General features: G+C 44.4%; 1 protein-coding gene across 2 annotated transcripts in view; it reads left to right on the forward strand.

Annotated features, from left to right (window-relative positions):
* KCNJ3 (potassium inwardly rectifying channel subfamily J member 3) overlaps nt 1-20,841 on the forward strand; it is a 644,250-nt gene that overhangs the window by 36,979 nt on the left and 586,430 nt on the right. The window contains exon 3 of one of the 2 annotated variants that reach the window (XR_008972951.1): nt 11,884-12,910. Coding sequence is in view for 1 of the 2 variants with exons in the window: in XM_057415721.1 (XP_057271704.1) it covers nt 11,884-12,467 (584 nt within the window). In the remaining variant the exon portion in view is untranslated. Of the gene's footprint in view, nt 1-11,883; nt 16,133-20,841 lie in introns of those variants that run through there. The other variant, XM_057415721.1, reaches the window with a different exon arrangement.

The following is a 20,841-nucleotide window of genomic DNA, read 5'->3' on the forward strand; positions in this document are numbered from 1 at the left end:
TTGTTAGGGTTGCCAGTAAGGCTGCCCTCTTCTCCAGATCTTGCTCTGGGTTTGAAGTAGGCAGCCGCTGTCCCAGAATGGGAGGCCATTTGCCCCCATCTGCCCTCTATTTGGGGGTCACCTTCTGGTTTCCAGTAGCTGAGTACACCTGTCATCCCTGTATCTAGCCCTGGTATACCTATGGGGTACATGTGAGTGCTAGGACAGTCAGTGATCACCATAATTTTTAAATACTAGTACACCAAGAGAGGACAATGTTACATGCAGGTTTTTCCTCTTTTCTGGGTGGCTCGTGGTCTGTATGGGAGTATCTCACATTGCATTTTCTGTTTGAAGCAGCCATGGTCAGCTGGGGCTGCAGGTTGGGAGCAAAAGTCACACCAGTACAGGAGCAGGATTGTTTGAAGCAGTCCTGAGGATGAATTGATTGCCTTGAAATGTTTAGTGCTGCAAAGATATTCAATAAATTAATACATGTGTTAGGCAAACAACACTAAGTAAGAAAAGTTCATTTCCAAACTCAATTCCTTGTTGCATTTCATCTTTGTATTGATACAGTTCATAGAATTCTAGAATGGCTAGTGTTGGAAAGGACTTTAAGATCTTCTAGTTCCAACCCCCCTGCCATGGGCAGGGACACCTCGCACAAGACCATGACACCCAAGGCCCTTTCCAAACTGGCCTTGAGCGCTGCCAGGGATGGAGCAATCACAACTTCCTTGGGCAACCTATTCCAGTGCCTCACCACCCTCACAGTAAAGAACTTCTTCCTAAAGTCTAACCTGAACTTCCCCTGAACTTTCTTCCTTACATTTAACCTGAGTTCCCCTGAGCTTCATACCAAATGGCACATTATTTTCCGCTTAGGAACTGGCTGTCAGGTTTATGGTATATTTAAAACACATCTCTCGGCCATCCCCAGGGAGCCTTTTTCCATACCATGGATGCAGGAAAAGAAGCTGGAAAGGAGGAGCTGGTGCTGCAGTGGGTCTATCTATAATGCCAGCAACGCTGCCAAGCTCCCTCCTCTCTCTCTCAGGCAGCAGTCAGAGGACATCCATGTAACATGGAGCCCAAAACTGTATCAACTATGTGGCCATATTGTGTAGCATCAGCAAATGGGACTTTTCCATACAAAGAGAAATAGTTTTTCCATCCCAGGAAGGCAGTCTCTAAATTCAGATTTTTTTTAGGTATGCCAAACCCCTGAAGATTAAAAGTGCTCTATTTTGGTGCTGAGCAGCATATGGCTTTGTGGGTGTTTGGAGAAGCATGGGGCTGCTGACGAAATCATGTATTCAAAGGGAAGGGTTGGGTTTGTGTTTCTTGCCTCATAATTAAAGTGTTCTCATTTGAAGAGGGTAATTTATTTTAAATGTGGGGGGTTTTCCCCCCTTTTCTAACTGACTGAGGGGCTGACTTCTCTCATGTTCCACTGTAGCTGTGCGTTCCTGAGGCATTCTGTGACCACAAACAATTTTCTTCTGATTTGACGAAACAATCCTGTCTTCCCATGTCTCTGCCCACACATCCCCAATGGACAGTTGCATTGTGCTACAAAATAAAACACATTTTTGGCCGTGTTTTGGAGCCAAAACTCCATTAATTGCAGAACCCAACTTTTTAATTCTTAGTGAAAAAATGGATTTGTAATTTGAATTTGAAGAAAAATCCAGCCTGGAGGCAGCTACCCTGGGCTTTTCTGTAAGCTGTCAGCGTGATTCAGGCAGTTTTGGGGCTGAGCGAAGTCACTTCTGATACTAACAAGGGAAGAAAGTTATGCTGATATTAATTCAGGATAATTGAGAACTTCTTGCTTTTAAAATTAAAGGTTGCTGCTGGTGGAGCAGGCATGAAATAAGACAACATGAGTGGTGATTTCATCCCTGTGAAACCATCCAGAATGCTGACGGTTGCGGTCCCAGCTGCTGGTGGTTGCTGTGAGGCTTCCCAGCTGCCACACGGGTGGTGCATCTCCATGCACGCACAGAGGAGCCGGCTGAGGTTCCACAGCCGTTCCCCTCTGCAGCAAACCCCCTTTAATTTGGCCTTGCACAGGCCGATGCTGCAGCCCTGAGCCTGGTGACAGCGGGACTGTGCCAGGTGGGACCCAGCATGATGCTTCAGCAGCGGGAGCTGGGGTCTGGTAGAGTCCCAGGGAGCACTGCCCTTCCTTGCAGCCAGGGAACATGGTCATGACGGTGGAGAAGTTCCGGCATCACTGGATACTGAAAGGTGCATTTTGTGATAAGTGTTTGTTTTTATTTTCAGAAATGATTTCTCCTGTGATAGGAGCTACGCACACACTAATGTTAAACAAAACACTTTTACTTTACCAGAACTTGAGGGGCACAGAGCTTGAAAGAGTTACAGGGTTATTGAAGATGTCCCCTTGTCAGTTGCAGTGTGTCAGCAGCCATGCAGAATTTTCTTGGTTATGCAACATGTGGTACTGGGGCTGGGTCTGGGGAGGGTGAGGGCATTGAAAATATTATCAGCTAGTAGTGCGAGGAAAGTTATCATAGGACTGTGTTATCAGTAAAAATTACAGAATACTTGAGGCTGGAGGGGAGCTCTGGAGAGCATCCACTGCACCTTGTCAGGGCATGGATGCGTAACTCTCTTTTATGCCAGAGTACCACTTCGTAAGTATCAACAGCTCTGTGTATGAGCATCCTGTAAATATCCCCATCCAGGTAGAACAGGTGCATCACCTCTCCCCATTGCAATCCTCCTTTCCTCCCGTTATTCCTTTCCTCCTGCCTCTTCCTCTTGCCCCTTCCTCCTGCCAGCAGAGAGCTGCATGGGAATTAAATACTTCCATTTTGGTGCTGCGACTTCTTATTCAATAACATCCCGGTAGGAGGGAAATGATGCAAAAGCAGTAGTGTGGCAGATGGCTCTGCAAAAAAAATCTGCTCAAAGAAAGGAGCTGAAGGGGCTGAAATCAGCCTTGACGCACTCCTGCACGTAGGTAGACAGGAACGGATCAGTGTTTTCAGAATAACATGGAGGTTCTGGTTTTAGGGAAAAAAAAAAAAACAGAGGTAATAAGAATACCGGTCCAGATTCTCAGGTAGTGTAAATTTCTGTCACTGCAAGAAATGTGCATTAGACAGTTTTGTTCAGATAACTGCACTTCTGGCTGTTTTGTTTTTGTAAAAAGAATAGAAAATGCTGCAGAAATCCGCTGGCTGAGCACAGAAGGGCATTGATGAGGGCTTCAAGCTCTTCTTTTCTCCCCATTTTTTTTTTGGTAAATGACTAATACAGAAGAGGGGAGGTTAGCTCACCTGACAGTAGCCTGCTGCATTCCTCTACATGGGAACATTATTAGTATCTGCAGTTGTTTTACAAACTGGTTTTATGACGTTTTCGAAACCTGCTACAACTTGTGCTAATGATGGGTAGCTGTGGTCCTGGTGAGCATCAAGATAACCTGTCTGCAACATGTCAGAAAACTATGTGTGTATGAGTGATTAAAAATTGTCCTGAGAAGAGCACCAGTTGATAAGAAAAATACCTTTGCTGTCACTGCTATTTTTTTAAGCGTCAAGATAGCTCCTGGGAGAACAGCACAGTCTGAATAAACGAGGAGGTATTTATAGTGCGGGAGCATAAACAATGTCTCTAAATCGGGTAGCGGAGCAGAAGCCTGGGTTTGCTATTCACTGTGATAAGAAATTAGAATGTTTAGCATAAGACTGATATCTGACTCTTGCAGGAACGTGTGCATTGTGTTCCTTGAGCCACTCTGCTCCCTTGGTTTCTTTTAGCAAACATGCTTAATTTGTTCAGTCTCTGACCCCTGTCTGTTGGGGCAGTTTCTAGGTCTCAGTAGTAAATGATGAGTAAGCATCAAATGTTCTAGAAAGGCCTGCTGCAGATTGACATTTCAAGAGAAACAGTGCTCTCACTTGACCAGTTGGCTGCTTTGCTCTGTTCTGTGGTATGTCTGACATCCTGAATTACTCATCACCCTCAGCCTCTCCTGCTGTGTGTGTATTGAGGGGGTGCCTGAAGACATGGGTGAATCTCCATGCCAGTGTCTCTCCAGTGGTATTGCAGGCTCTTGGGCAACAGCAGGCTCTCCATGTCTTTTCCCCTTTTTTCTTCCTGCTATGCAAAAAGGGCGCTGCTCTTGAGGAGCTGATCCATAGGGCTGCTGCTTTGCTGTGGGTCTCATCCCAGTACCTGTTTGTGGCATGGTCTAAGAAGCCAGAGATCAGTGTAAAGAATAAAATAGGCAGCATGAGGATGTTCACTCATTCCAGAAGGTCCTGGCCAGGGCAGGGTGAGCAGGTTGTGTCTCATGTCTTTCCCTGATCCCATGTCTCTGCTAAATGGCTGCTCTGTCACTGCCTGCATCCTGCCACCTCAAACAGCCCCCGTAGCTTCAGGCAAGGCTTGGAATTTACACACTTCTGTTTCAATGAATTCGTAGAGCACCTTTTTACAGTTGGCACCCTTAAGACTCTTTTTGTCTCTTGTATTTCAGGAAATGCTTTTTTTTTTGTTTTGTTCTTTAACAAAATGTTTTTTTAATTGAAACATTGCTTTAACAGTGATCAGCAGCACTAAAGGCATAGATGGCAAGGTGGATGCCCATCTCCCTTCTACTAAACAAAATCAAGCTGCAAAAGTGCCAGTGCCTCAAAGCAGACATTGACAGCAGACAGCGGCAAGGGCTGTCAACCACAAACTGGCAGAAAGTTTTATTGTGGTTCAAACCATCGTCAGTTTAATAAAAAAATACCCCTTGAATTATGATGGGAAAATGTTAGTGCTAAGAATAGCTGTTCTTTCCAAATAGACGGGAAGTGTTGCAGTTTAGACACCACGCTTTCTGCCTGCTTAGAAACCCTTCCGTCAGGTTGCGCATTTCTCAGCCGTGCGTAGTACAGCCTGTCATTTTAACTTACATTAAAAAATAACGTGGCAGTGAACATTGAGCGAAGATATTTGAGAGCATCCTTCACTCAGAGTTTGGTTTTTGACCTCCCATTTTCTGGCTTATCAGAGAGCTCGGACATCTGTTGGCATTTCAGATACAGAGTGGCGCACAGGCCAGATGTTAACATCAGGATCTCACACTGTTACTTAGCTTAACGGGATAAAACCACTTCCTGGAAGAGGAGAATTTGCTGTGGAAATCGTGCAACTCCTTTTTTCTACAGCAGTCAATCTCCCCTTAGTCCTGCAGGAGTACAGCATGAGTGTGGTATACTTTTATATCAAGTCTCACATCAAGCTTTACCCTTGCCTTAGACTGCAGTTGTAAATTAGTTTAATTTTTAGTAATTGGTTTAACATTGACGGGTGATAAATTTTTAACACTTATTTTTGAGGCTTTTCAGATAAATGGCAGGTAAATACCCCCTGAAATGAGCAGTAAAGCATTTGAGAGAGAGCCGGGAGAGCCACCCGGCAGCACAGGCAGCCTCTTGGGACCCTGCTCAGGTCCAGGCATTTTAACATGCATAGCTCCTAAGAAGGAAAAAAAAAAAAAGGAAAGGAAAAGTAATAAAATGTAAGCATATTTGTGCATTTTTGTCACCAACTTCTGCTGGAGGATTTCCCTTCACTCCAGTCCTGGCAGGTGGGATGACAAGATGCCCTTTGTGGGGGCATTGGGATGATTGCTGTAGTGCCAAAGTAATTATCTCTTTCATGATTGGTTAAGATAAGTTTTCCATGTTTCCATCTTAAGAAGGACACCTCCTGGTGTTCACTGTGCCCAGCCCTTGGCCAGCAAATTGCAGCCCAGAAACAAAAAAAAAGATTTAAGGTGAAATTTCTGGCGTTACCTTGGAGAGAGAAGAGAACCATATAACCTTTGTGTGCCTAAATTGCTTCTGAAGACTTTGGGGAGGGGGAGTGCTGTTAAAAGCTTAGTGGTGACCTATGATTTGTCAGCAACTTCTATAATAAAATGCAAGGGGGCATATAAATAACAAGCATGCCTGTGATTTTTTTTTTTTTTTTTAAATGTGTATCACAAGTTCTTGCCTGAATACAGCCAGCTCCAGGTGAGTACTTTAGAAATCTGGAAATAATCTGAAGGCTATTATAGGGCAGAATTAGTCAAAGTACTTATTTACAAATTCTTTTGTCCTCCATCTGCCCCTTTATTAAATCAGGAAGACAACCCTTGTTCCTTGGGATGCCTTTGCCTTTATGGGGAACTAGTCTTACCCTGTAGCAAAGCTAGAAGCTATGAAGATAATTAATGGAATTACCAGGATTTCAGAGGCTGCGGGAGTCTGCCCCCAGCATCATCCCAGCGGCACCAAACCTCTTCTTGTGTTGCGTGTTTATCAAGCAAGCGTGCTGGGAGCTCCGGTCCCTGTCAGCTGTGTCTGAGTGTTTGCATAACCTTGTTTCTCATTGGTGTTTCCTGGAAATGAGGTACTGAGTACAGAGACAGTGAGAGAAAAATAAAAGCTTAACAGCCTGCTGCTTGGCCAAGGGTAGAATAATTGCATCAACTTTTTCAGCTCAGCTAGGGCTCTAAAACCAAGAGTTCTACCTCATTAGAAATAACAACTTGTAATTAATAACTCGTAATATGGCAGATAGATGCATTATTCTCCAGTGATAGCACTTGGTTCAGACAAAACAAATGCTGAAAGGAGAAGGCATGATTATTAAAAAAAACAACCAAAAAGCAAGACAAAGCAAAACCCCAACACTTTCATATCAAATTGAGGAGAGAAATCCATCAGTTTAACCTGTGCTCATCCTCCAAGGCTGCTCTGCTGTATGTTATTTAAGGAAGTTAATGGAAAATTTTCCTAAGTATGCATGGCTGGAATTTTCTGGTGTTATAGGCTGTGGCATTATGTGTTGGACTCTACAGAGGGATTCTCAGTCACTATGGGTGGGTGTAAATGATTTAATTTTATCAGTAGCAAAATTTCAGCTAAAGTCCAATAACTCAAGCTCTCTCTAAATTAGTTTCAGGCTCTGCCTGTGAGGAGATACTCCCAAAACTTTGCTCTTCCTTTAAGCTCATTCAGTTGAAAACAGTCAGATTCTGTTTTTTGCAGAGGGAATATAATTCCTGAAAGCAGGAAGACATGATCTGGGTAGGGGTGGTCCCAAATATGCAATAGCGAGCATGAAAGTAAGGGGTATTCAGACAAAATAGCACTCCTTGCCTGCTTAGGAGCAGTGCTTCTGGGTGGCAGTCTTTTCCCTTGGACATAGTGAGCAAGGGTTTAACAGCTTCTGTTTCTGAATAATAGGGGTTTTATTAGCTCTTTGGTTCAGGTTTTATGCTGGAATATATGCATAAGGGTACCTCATTTTCAGGTGTATTGTTGTGATTGGTATGCAGCCAGAGCTTTGCTAATGTGCATTGCAATTACCAGCCATTAACAGCTCTGGAGAGCACTTTGTGGTGGAAGCTTCTGTTAGGAGCAATGAATGAAATGCATCGAAACCTTTTACTTTGACAAGTGGATGGATTTTTAATTATATGTAGTGCATACAGTGTGTTTGCTTCCAAATGAAAGTTTAAAATTTATGCCACAAATGAATATTAATAATATAGACAACTCGGTAAAATGTTAGCAGGCCTGTTAACATGATGAAGGCATCAGGCTGCATAACCTGATGATGAATAGCTTCTTAGTGGAAACAAACAAAAAAACCCACAACTCCCCACTACCCCTCCAAAAAAATAAAACCAAAACAACCCAAAACCAAAAGAACAAAAAGCCTTTCATACCGATAGGAGGAGAGGAAAACTTATTTCCTGACACTAAAGGCCTGATCTATTAGAGGCTGTTGGGCATGAGCCCATGCAGACCACAGCGTGCAGTCCCACCATAGATTTCCGTCCTTGAAGTGGCCTGGCATGACCACCAACCTCCTGCTGGTTTGTGCATCTTATTTTTGAGACATCAGAAAGAAACTACATCTGCAGTAAATGAAAAGCCTTTATTTGTCTGAGCATAAATTAATGGAAAGTAATTCTGAGGAAGGGCTGTTATTGGTGAGTTGCACCCAAGTGCTCCTGCTTTTTCTATGGGAAAATACCCACTGATTTTTGGTCTGGTGCTTTCCTGTCCAGGCAGACTGTTAAGACACCGCTCATGGTGCAAGTAAGGGAAGAGCCACGTTGTGGGCAATGCGTTTACCCCACCACACTGATGCTGTATGAAATGCATGAACCTGCCTCAGCTGTGGTTAGATTTACCCTTGCTGTGAGAAACAGCAGAATGGCTTTTGGATGTTCTGAGTGACATGAGATGCTCCTGATGTGGGATGTATGCGGGCTCTAACAGAAGAGGGACATGAACCTGTTGAAGCGAGTCTGGAGGAGGCCACAAAGATGCTCCAAGGGCTGGAGCACCTCTCCTATGGAGACAGGCTCAGAGAGCTGGGCTTGTTCAGTTTTGGGAAGAGAAGGCTCTGGGAAAACTCTAAGGAGCAGCTTTCCAGTGCCTGAAGGGGCCAACGAGAAGGGGCTTTTGACAATGGCCTGTAGGGATAGGACAAGGGTAAATAGCTTTAAACTGACAAGGGGGAGATTTACATTAGATACGGGGAAGAGGTTCTTCGCTATGAAGGTGGTGAGACACTGGCACAGGTTGCCCAGAGGAGGTGTGGCTGCCCCATCCCTGGCAGTGTTCAAAGCCAGGTTGGATGGGGCTTTGAGCAGCCTGGTCTAGTGGAAGGTGTCCCTGCCTGTTGCAGGGGTGTTGGAACTATATGGCCTTCAAGGTGCTTTCCAGTCCCAGACATTCTGTGATTCTATATACACCATGTTTCTGGCCAGCAGCCCTGAGGACTCTGCCTCTCCCGAGCACTGCTGCCAGCTTTAGTTCCCCAAGGAGGGAGCACAGGCCATGCGTGAGGACACTTGCAAAGAGCTGATGCTTTTTCTGCACAACTATGTGGATAATGGCTCCTGCCATCAAGTGCCTTATGTAACTCTATTGTTTCTGCTATAATAATACAAAGGAGATGGTTATAGTCAGAGCTGTTGTCAGCTGGCTGTTTGAAGCATGTAATAGCAGAAAAGTATTGCATAGCTTATAGCTGGGATTCCAAGGCTTTGCTGAGAAAACAGAAAGGGAAGCGAGAGCCAGGGAATGCAGCAGAGCTGGCAGAAAACCTGAAAATTGATTTCTTGTCCAAGGGCTTATCAGAGCACGTTAGCACCTCTTAGCATCATCATCTTGGCGTGACAAGTATTCCCTATAATGACAAACATATTAGTTGCTGCTGTTTATCCTGAGAGGCTGTTAAATAATTTGCATACTTGGTTTTGTTAGTGGATAAGTTAAATTTATTTTAAAGCAATTATGTACCTGCAAATACTTCTTTCTCCATTGTGCTTACAAAGGGTTCCCATCAATGGAACAAAATGTGAAGCTGATTTTTCTGAGATTCAGCTAATAAATTTTTCGATAGGAAGCAGGTATAACATTCCCTCTTTGAAAGCCTGCTGGCAACAGCAGGCTTGGGAGGTGGCAGAATGATAGATCAGAGGTAGAAATAGCCCAGCAGCACAGCAGCTGGTGGGGATGGAAGAGGTTAACCAGGCAGGTCCTGTGCCACAGCATTGCCCTGGGTATGCAGCATCGCCTGCGGGACCTCATGTGGAAGCAGATGGGAATGGGGATGTGGGTGCAGGTGCCAGCCAGTTCTGTGCACCCATCTGCTTCCCCGAGCCCTGGCAGTGTTCCTGACAGTGTGTTCCCCTCCACCTCCCTTGTTATGCCCCCCACATGGCATTTTGATAGCACATCTCTTACCATCTCATTATGGTAAAAATAATTGTGGGGAATCCACCACTTCCCTGGGAGGATTATTCCAAGAGCAATCAGCCACTGAAATAATTTTCCCCAGGGAAGTGGTGGACTCCCCAGTGTTGGGCGCTCTTAAGATTTGTCTGGAGAGGGTGGAGGGCCATCTAGTCTAGGTCATGCTTTGCCTGGAAGGGTTGGGTCAGATGATTCTCGAGTCCCTTCCAACCTGGGATTCAATAAAGCATAATTATTTTATCTTTTTTAGTGTTGCCAGTGCAAAGCAAAAACCATGCAAGGGATTTCTACCCAACGGTCAGCTCTTTGCAGAGCAGTGTTGCTATGGCTGGTGGTGTTCCCATGCGAGCCCTCTGGTCATGCTGGAGGTGCAGCTCACCCACCTTGGCAAAGCCGGTGCTGCCATTATCAACTTTTCTATCCAGAGTGATTTGCATTTTAAGCAATATGTTATCTAAAGCATAGGCCACTGGAGTTAACTAGCCATCTGCTTCACAGGCACTGTAGACCCAGTTCTATTTGCATACGTTATTAGACGCATTTGTTGGCTAATGAGGTCTCCCTCGGAGGTCAGGTCTGAAGAAGCAGAGGGGGAAAGGTCTGAGCTTTTGCGGCAAAGGTACAGCTAATGAACAGCTGCAGGGTAAAGGACACAGATGGAAGAAGTACTCACTGTAATTACCATTTTTCTTAAAATTGCAGGTTTGGTTTTTTTTTCTAAGCCCATTAGATATGTGATTGCTTGCACTTCACATAGTAAACTGAAACACATGGTGAAAATACACTATAAAGAATAAACTACTGTCCTGTTGGAGGCTGTGGGTGGGAGGTAGGATTGCTTGGTCTTAGGGTATGCCCCTGCAGGCATGTGAGCTAAGGTGAAGAGCCCTCAGGGGGTGTGGGAGTGGTGCTCAGGTAAAAAAAAGCCTGGGTTTATATTTTTCTCCTAAAACAGAAAACTGAGGTTTCTGAGGTCTTGTGAATACTCAGACATATTAGCAGTAGAAACTGCTATGCAAAACTAAAACTTGCATTAGCAGTAATGTAAAGCATCATAAGAATGTATTTTTCTGGCTGTATGTCACCAGGCACATATCCATCCTCTGCTCCCCCTCACTAGAGCCCTTCTATCGTTTTTCTTGTGCCTTTCGAAGTTTCCTTTAATTTTATCTTGACTTGAAGGCATTCTTGCCAGCTAAGCAGAGGATGTGTTTGCAGAGGTAGATTTAGCTTCCTGAAAACCAAATGTCATGTTTCTAGTTTGCTATACTAGGATAAAATGGCAGGGTAATGCTATTTATAGATCGCTACAGATACTATAAAAAAAAAAAAAGAGAGGCAGCAGCAGGATTTCTAGAAACCTCCAGCAGTCCATGGTCAGCGTTACCCTCAGGTTTCTGGTGTCAGGTGGGTCACTGAGATGGTCAAGTCCAGGTGCTCGGGAAGAGGACTTTTCTCCATGGTGGGAGGCAGTGGGGGAAGAGGAAGGGCAGTGTTGTGCCTTTTAGTCGTGTGTCTTCCCTGCTAATTTTTTGAAGCTTGAATCTCAGCCTGGCAATGAAAGCAGATTGCTGGTGAAGCCCTTAAAAAGGAATAAATGTATTTCATAGGTCATAATTACTGCTCACTGGTGAGTCAGAATGTGCTGACATCGGCTTGGTTTGTGCATATGAATGCATGACATGGAGGGTCTGGTTTTGTATGCATTCATCAGTAAACTTAGTTTATACTTTAAGATCCTGACAAGTCCAACTTTACACTACAATTAGCAGCTCTTGCTAATTTAATACCAGGGTTATCAGTTAGCCCTGTATTTCCCCTTTTTCAGCAGCACCTTCAAAAGTGTCCATAATAGTAGATGCGAATTATTCAGTTACACTACTTCCTGTATTGTTGACTCCTTTCACCTTGAGGATGACAATAACTACTGTATGTTAATAGGTACCATATGAGAATGGCTTTTTCTTTTATACATTTAAAAACATAAAATGTATTTTGTATTGAATTATGAATATTGAATATTGAAATGCTAAAAAAGCCCCTGTGATTTATGTGCATCCACAATTGACTATAACTGGTGAAAGTTTTTTTCCCTTGCTCATTTCAGGGATGACGTGCCAAGCCAGGACTTCCTATACTGAGGATGAGGTGCTCTGGGGTCATCGTTTCTTTCCAGTTATCTCCTTGGAAGAAGGATTCTTTAAAGTTGATTACTCCCAGTTCCATGCAACGTTTGAGGTCCCAACCCCACCATACAGTGTAAAGGAGCAGGAGGAGATGCTGCTCATGTCCTCTCCCTTGATAGCACCTGCTGTGAGCAACAGCAAGGAGAGGAATAACTCGGTGGAGTGCCTGGATGGTCTTGATGAAGTTGGCACAAAGCTACCTTCAAAACTGCAGAAAATAACTGGGAGGGAAGACTTCCCCAAAAAACTCCTCAGGATGAGTTCCACCACTTCCGAGAAGGCCTACAGCATGGGGGATTTACCCATGAAACTTCAGCGGATCAGCTCGGTCCCTGGGAATTCAGAGGAGAAACTGGTGTCTAAAACCACAAAGATGATGTCAGATCCCATCAGCCAGTCAGTGGCCGACCTGCCACCCAAGCTGCAGAAGCTCTCAGGTGGCGGCAGGATGGAAGGGAACCTTCCACCCAAACTGCGAAAAATGAATTCAGACCGGTTTACATAACCTGACGGGACTTCCAGCTTCATTTAGAGCTTGAACTGGCAGTGTGGGCAGGAGAGCAGGTCCTCCACCAGCCGTATGTGTGCTAAACTCTCTGGTTCTGGTGTGCCAGGAGGCAGCAGCTTCCCCTCGGTAGTGGTGGCTGTGCTGTAAGTACGAACAACAGGGTGATTGGCGAGCTGATGTTCATTGGCATGTAGTATCACAACACGCATGCAATAATAGTGTGCAATTTTTGCATATAGTTTTATGGCATGACTCCTGCTATATTTATACTGTATATTCTGAAAAATGTGGGAAGGGGTGTTCCTTTCCCCTGTATTTCTTAAGAGTAAGTAGTAGGTAAAACATGCAAGTGGGTAACTTTCAGGGTGAGTAATAATTTGATTTGAAAATGCTTATTTATTTTTTTTCCTGATATGGATTGTGATGCTTTGTTCAGCAAAGTAGTTATACTGCATGTCTTTTTTTTTTTAAAGAAGGTATATTGGTTAATTCCTAACACCAAATCTGCTAGCCTTAAATTAACTGCTGGTTTCTGTTTTGCTTTTCTTGGAATTTCTTTTCTGCATCTAGGCTACCAAAAAAAAAGAAAAAAAAGTATTTCATAAGGCATTGTTTAGGGAGGAAAGTTGTTTTAATAAGCCTAGGCAAAAACTAAATAAATGAATAAAATTCACATTTTAGATATAATTAGTAAAAAATTTTTAAAATATTTGTTATTTGTAATATTTGTGCAAGAAAACCATTTAAATAAGCAGGATGTGCTTGATTTCTCATGTTGATAGAATAGCTGAACATGAAATTAGCTGAATGTCTCCATGAAGCCAAGCAGGCATTTATTCTGGATGAGCACCAAAGGTAGAGTCACAATTCCCCCTACTTCTGCAGTGCCCGGATTTTGCTCATTCTTGCTTTGATGGCCCAGCTGGGCCAGCAGCGATGCAGGTGGTGGTCGCTGAGCTGCGGTCTAACAGCCAGAGCTGTGTGGAGTCGCGGCAAGTCCCAAGCCGGTGGCATCGTTCCTTATTGCTTTCGCTATGGTGAAAATAATGTTTAAACACGTTCCTAACTGAAGTTGACCCTGTGGGTTTCAAAATGAGTAATACTTTGTATAAATGTTTGGTTTGATATCCTTCTGTGCTTGTGTTTGGGTTTCCTTTATCCATCTCGTTCTGCTCAGGCAGGGTTGAGTCGGGATGAGTGTCATGCAGGTGCCTCCGTCATCTTGGCTGGAGCATCCCACGCCCCCTGGACCATCCCCAAAATGCCCGAGGTAGGCTGTTGTGATGCCCAGAGTCACCCGTGGTCTGTGGTCTGTGTTAGGGGACCAGGTTGCAGTGGCTTCCTGGGGGCTCTTTCCTGGAGGAGGAAATCTGAGTGAGGTGGAGTGATGGGTGGTACTGTCAGAGAGCCCGGTACAAAAGCCACCACAAGCAGCGGCCAGGAAAAGGGCTCTGCGTGACATCATCTGTATCTAAAAGCCTTGATAGCCAGGTGGTCCTGGACATGGACACATGGGGTCAGGAGGTGCATGCACAGTCATGAATGGGCACTTCTGACTCGTAGGCTCTGGACCATCCTGCATGAATGCTGACACTTGCTACATAACTGGTAACAACAGATCCGATGATCTTTGAGGAAAAAAATAGCTTTTGTTATAAATTTTGGCATGGAATAAGAACTTGGAAGCTCAAACCTAACACTGCTGGAGGGTTGGCTCAGACACCATGGTGACTCTGCTTTCCCTGGAAGTTGCAGTGTATGACTCGTCAGTTGTACACCCAAGGACTTTATACTAATTTCCAAAGTTTCTTGTCATCATTTGTCATGATTTCTGAGTGGCACTGCATGCTTTTTACACCTTTGGCTATACTTATTCTCTGCACGTTGTTGTTGAAGGGAGGAGTGTGAGTTGCTCCCTGTGTGCTGATCCTGTGCTCTACATGTGTGGTGAGCAGATTGTTGTGGTGAGATAAAATCTGGACTTGTTTTCCCCCGTTTACTAACATTTCCTCAGGTTGTCTTGTAAAATACCACTGATTTTTGTACCACATGTAACTCTTGTACCAGTCCTTGATTGACAACAAAAATAGCCATGTAAAACTGCCAGGTGTCAACATTAAAAACACCACCAAGTTCAAACCAGAGAGCCAAGAATGTTAATCAGCATGGTAAATGCTCACCCAAGTGATGAGTCCTGCCAGCAAGCTTGAGCAGATCAGTCTGGTTTTGAAAGAACGGTCTCCAGCAGCTTGTCCTCTTTCAAAAACTACTTTGGTTTATTCGGGGTGGGTGGGAGACCACTGCCTCCTTCCCAGGGTGCTGCCAAAGCATGACCCAACCAACCCACTGCCTTTCTGTGACATGGCAGACTAGATCAGTGTAGGTCCCTTCAAACGGAAAATGTTCTGTTCTGTTCTGTCCTGTTCTGTCCCCTTCTGTCCCATCCCACTCTACCTTACCCTACCCACCCTACCTTACCTTGTTCTCTTCCCCTGTGCTGCAGAGAGTTTTGTGTCTCTGGTTCAGAAGTGCAGGTGCAAGGTGGGGTTCCCTGGAGGTTGCCCATGTTTGCCGAGTTCTCTGCCATCAGCTTGGGGGATGGCTCATGGTCCAGTTGGCTTTTTTTTATAGAAAGGTAAATGTGACATGTCCCCAGACTAAGGACAATGGTGTTTCACCAGTCCTGCCCTGGGACCACCAGCATTCTCCCTCCCAAAAACCATGGGGGATGGGGAAGGAGCCTGGCTTTCCGTGCCTTCAGCAGGGAGGGTAGCTGCTCAGCCTTCAGGAGAGCCAAGTGGCATTTTTCTTTGGGAAACTTTGGGTTTAATCTTTGTACAAGGTTGAATTACGTAGTATTGGTGTGAATGTATTCTACAAATCGAACGTAAAGTAAGTGTCAGGAAGAAGCGCTGTAGCTGTAAAAAATGTTGGCAGTCTGAGTGGCTGCAGCTTACTCAGTAGCCTGTATGAATATATTGAAAGTATGTGAAACACTGGAGAAGTAGCCTCATTTTTATTAAATTAATGCCATAGAAAATAGTTATGATTAACTGAAAAGTTTGTTTTTGGTTTTTTTTTTTAATCAAAATATGCACCTGTCCTTGCTGGATGCAAGATTTCCGAGGCTTGTGGCTTGTATTTCAATGCGTTACATGTGTTAAGGTGACAATGTATACATCTTTCATTAATGAGAGTGAAAGTACAAACATGGATAATAACTTTCTTAAGTTATTTATTTTAGGAAGTTACTTCTGGTTAGTATTTCATTTTAATTTATGTGGCTGTGTTTTAATTTTCTTTTTCCCCCAAGTAACATTTTAGCCAACTCTAACACTTAAGATAAGAAAAAGTAACTGTTTGATTGCACAGCTGGTCTGTGTTCTCTACTGCTGAATTTATGCTTGAATTACATTGTAAATTGTACATACTCAAATTAGAACAAACTAAATGCATTTTCTGGCATGCAGTCTATAACTGTATAAATGTACAAGTTTATTTGAATTATACACAATAACAAACTCTTGTATTCATTAATACTGCAAGCTCAGTTTTATCTAAAGCTATATTAAACTTTGAAAAATTGTTCAGTTTAAATGTGTTTGTCTTTTTTTCCCTGTCCACTTTTTATCACTTTAATAAATGACAATGTATCCAAGCTATCTTAAGGGCTTCTGATTTCACATTTAATGTGTACAAAAAGCCAATCATCTTAATTGCTCTTAAAAGCAGCAAAATAAACCCCGTGTTTAGTCGAGCCGTGTTTCCGGGGTCTTTGGAAGTGGTCTGGCTAAGCCCAGCCCCAGTAGCTCTGAGGACACATGCTCCTTTCTAAAGGGGAGCAAAGAGCAGAGCCCAAGGTACGTGCTGGGAAGAGGTGATGGGCTCTGTGATTCAGGCAGCCCTGATACGCCTATGTCCTGCTGAGCTTTATTAAGTTATGAAATACTGTTTCCTCTGTAGCAGAGACTGGGGAGCTCGCTTTCCCTTTGCGTAGAGAAGTAGGGATTTTTGTCGTTATCTCACCCACCCACGCCAGGAGCTAAAGCTCCAGAAATCAATAGAGATTCTGAGGTCTCTCCCCATTAACAGACCACACCTTCCTCTTTGTTTTTCACTATAAATTGCCCCATTGGTGGCTGGGCATCAGACTCAGGGTAAGCAAAATATGTTCTCTGGAATGGCAAAAGAAGTGTGATGGTAGCTGACTTTTTAACTTCTTCACCTCAGGTGAAGGTTACTACAGCGTAACTGTATTTTGGTATTCCCTGTTAAATGCTTGCCTTGCTCTGGGTCCCAACCCTGTATAGGTGGTCCGCACTTGCCGCCAAATGCTAATATATGTTATACATACTATTAGAAGTGATGAGATAGTAAAAGTTGGAGGTCTCTTTTGTCACACATCTGTTTTCCATCCACAGTTTTATTCACAGTTTTATTCTCAGTGTTATTTCCACATCCTCGATACAGCATAGCTGGGGTCACCTGGGCGTACCTCTATCGGCCAGTGGATATCCCAGCTTGCAAGGTGCATCCCTGGGGAACCGAGGAGCCATCCTGCTGTTGCCTGTGTTAAAAATGCTGCCACTTGAGGTGTTGGCACTGTGCTTCGTATGATTGAATTACGGAGTGTGGCAGAACAGAGGTATGACAGCACAGGTCTGTATCCATCATCCCGCAGCACGGGATGTGGGATACATTTGGATTTGTTTCCTCACCTGTGGCTGAAACAAAGGGAACTTGCGTTGCTTACTTGGAGATATGAAAATGACATTGAGGGTAAGTTTTAAATATCTACATAGGAAACATATCTGACAGGGAGGAAGAGCAAGACAGAAAGAGAAGCATCCCTAGTAAGAGCTGAAAAAGAGATATATTCCCATCCAGTGCTGGGACAAATGAGAAAAACCCCTTTAAACACCTTTAAAGGAGGCTTGAGGGCTTTTATTCTGCCCACTGCAAGGCAGGGGGCACTGCCAGGGAGGAGGGGAGCTCTGTGCCCAGGAAGCCCTGCAGCAGCCTTGGCTTTGCAGCCCTTTGAGCTGTGAACCCCATCACGGGTAGGATTTATGGATCAGGTCACTGGTGAAAGCAGCTACATCCACATATCTTTTAGAAATATTAGATGGTGGCGACAGGCGGCTCCTGAGCATGCTGCAATTCACAGAAGCCACCCTGTGACGGAGCAGGAGCAGGAAGGGCAGCGTTTATGTGCGATAAATAGAATCACCACTCAGATAGATTCAAGATGATTTACAGTCATGCTTCTCACATTTCCACTTTACAAAAAGGGGGGGGGGGAGAAGTAAAGACTGAGGAAGAGAAAGAGAGGGGAGGTGAGAAAGGAACACATCCTTTTATGGCAACCTAATTTTTCTCTGTGGTTATTAGTACTATTTAGCCTGAGTGCAATACTGGTTCTGTTAATCTGTTTACACTACTTCCAAGTACTCTAATTGCTTCAAAAAATGCACTTGAATTATTATTCCCAAGACAAACATCTGTGCCTCATCCATCAGATGCTGGACAGCCCTTGCAGCCATGCTCAGCTGTGTGTGCTCTCCATCACCACCACTGCAGCTCACTGGGGGATGCCTGGGCACAGCACCAAGATGCTTCTGAGGCTCATGCCCTCTGGAGCCCAGGTGAGCTGCTTCTGAGGAATCCATCAGGTTTGCGGACATAATTGGCCACAGAACTGCAGGAACAGAAGGGGTGAGCTATCCCAACCACCTCTGCTGTTGGGGCTCCCACCAGTTTTGCTGCTGGGGATGCAGTCAGAGACCTGACAAGTGATGTGGTCAGTGACCATCACACCTGCCACAGCCCACCCAGTCAACTGCAGGAAGAGCAATGGGCTTGGACCCATGAGTAATGGACCATCACTTGTGGATGGTCAGGCATCTAGTCATTCCCAGCTGGCTGCCCTTCTTCATGAGCAAAACAGGGAAACAGGGTTCTCCTATTTCCCAGCTATATATATTTTGGCTGTAGACATTAACTACCTATACATCTCCTGGATGAGACTCATGACTGTTTCATCCATCAGAGACCCCTATCAGGAACATACACATGTATCTGCATGGGCAGAAAGGCTCTTTTGACCCAAGTCTTGTCACCATGTAGAGTCCTCCACCATGCCAATAGATCCATTAGCATTTTCTCACTATTAAGCCTGTCTTACGGTTATGACAATTAGACAACTCAGAGAAACCACCGAGGCTACCATCACTCTCTCCTGTCAGGTGGGGGATGATAATGAGGTGTGACCACACCACCACACATGACAACCAGTTACACAATTTGTCTTTGAAACTGCTTACCAGCCCATGTAAGGGGGTCCACTACCTCCCACCAGAGCTAACACATCACCACACAGCAGCTGGCATTTCAGAGCCCATTGCTGGTCACCACCGTAATGGGCTTTGCCAAGCTGGTGGAGGACTGAGGAACAGTCTGTGCAAAACATGAGGGTGAGATGTGCTGGTGACTGCAAATGCAGTGGGCTTAGCTGAGCATCATATATCCAGATACAATAAGACAATATACAGGTAAGGAAACAAACAGTGTGCACATAATAATTACATATAAATTAAGAAAATATATAAGCATTGATGGCTGTGTATTCATAATATTGTGGGTAACAGCAGTCAAGACAGCTCTCTGCTAAATGAGATTTATTCCTCATTTCAACTCTCCAAACTTTTACATTCATTTCTGTGTAAAATGTTTGTGGGTCTAGATAAGCTTTTTGGGCACTGCCTTGGGAATCAAGTCTTTGGACTCATTCCACACTATCTGCGTGAGATGGAAAGCTCATGACAGATGGACAAGTGTGCAAAAGACAGAAAGCGAGGGAGAGCATAGGCATGGCAGCATCACTCGCTGTCAGAATAACCTCAGGAGACTTTTCTCTTGGCATCCTCCAGTCATTCCCTGGGAAGGCTCCAGGCATCATTTCCTTAAGCGTTCTTGGAGCCTTTGTCAGTCAGAAAAATCAAATTAATGCATGTCCCAAAATAGAGAGAAAATTAAGTCGTATCCTGGGATGTTGCTTGGGGTCATAGAATCATAGAATAGTTTGGGTTGGAAAGGACCTTAAGATCATCAAGTTCCAACCCCCCTGCCATGGGCAGGGACACCTTGAACTAACTGAGTCACGTCACCCAAGACTCCATCCAACCTTGCCTTGGACACTGCCAGGGCTGGAGCATTCACAACTGCCTTGGCCAACACATTCCAGTGCCTCACCACCCTCACTGTATAGAATTCTTCCTTATATCTAACCTGAATTCCTCCTTATGTCTAACCTGAACTTCCCTCGTTTAAGTTTGAACCTATTACCCCTTGTATAAACATTACATTAGTCTACAAGATGGCGCTATGCAAAATGTTTTATACTAGTTGAAATTATTGATAAATTCACACTTTTTAGCAAAATTAATTTAGAAGAGAAGGCTTTGGGGAGCCCTTAGAGCAGCCTTCCTATGCCTAAAGGGGGCCAACAAGAAATCTGGAAATGAGCTTTTTACAAGGGCAGGTAAGGATAGGACAAGGGCAAATGGCTTTGAACTGACGGGACAGATAGAGATCAGTTGTCAGGAAGAAATTCTTCCCTGTGAGGGTCATGAGGCGCTGGCACAGGTTGCCCAGAGAAGCTGTGGCTGCTGCATCCCTGACAGTGTTCAAGGCGACGTTGGACAGGGCTTTGAGCTACTTTGTCTAGTGAAAGGTGTCCCTGCCCATGGCAGGGGAATGGAATGAGATGATCATTTGTGGGTTAGACCCAGCCAGCAGCTAAGTACCATGCAGCTGCTTGATCACCCACCCATCTTCCTCTCCTTCAAGGGTGGGATGGAGAGGAGAATGAAAAGAATGTAAAGCCCACGGTTTGACATAAGAACAGTTTAAGAACTAAAATGATGTACAATATACTATTACTACTACTAATAATGGGAATAATAATAAGAGAGATACAAAACTAAAGGGGTAATTTAAAAAATAAAACAATAAACAGCAGTGATGCACAACACAATTGCTTACCACCTGCTGACTGATACCCAGCCCAACCCAAGCAGCGATCTGGGCCTTCTGGGGTTTATACACCGGGCATACATACTGTGGCATGGAATACCTCTTTGGCTAGTTTGGGTCAGGTGTCCTGCCTCTGCTTCCTCCCAGCTTCTTGTGCCCCTCCTCACTGGCAGAGCATGAGAGACTGAAAAGTCCTTGATCAGGGTAAGTGCTACTTAGCAACAACTAAAACATTGGTGTGTTATCAGCATTGTTCTCAGACTAAAGCCAAAACACAGCACTGCACCAGCTACTAGGAAGAAAATTAACTCTATCCCAGCTGAAACCAGGACTTGAT

This window comes from Pezoporus wallicus, unplaced genomic scaffold, assembly GCF_028554395.1.
Source record: "Pezoporus wallicus isolate ANWC-B61680 ecotype Strahan unplaced genomic scaffold, APGP_CSIRO_Pwel_v1 contig_736, whole genome shotgun sequence".
NCBI classification, from domain to species: Eukaryota; Metazoa; Chordata; class Aves; order Psittaciformes; family Psittacidae; genus Pezoporus; species Pezoporus wallicus.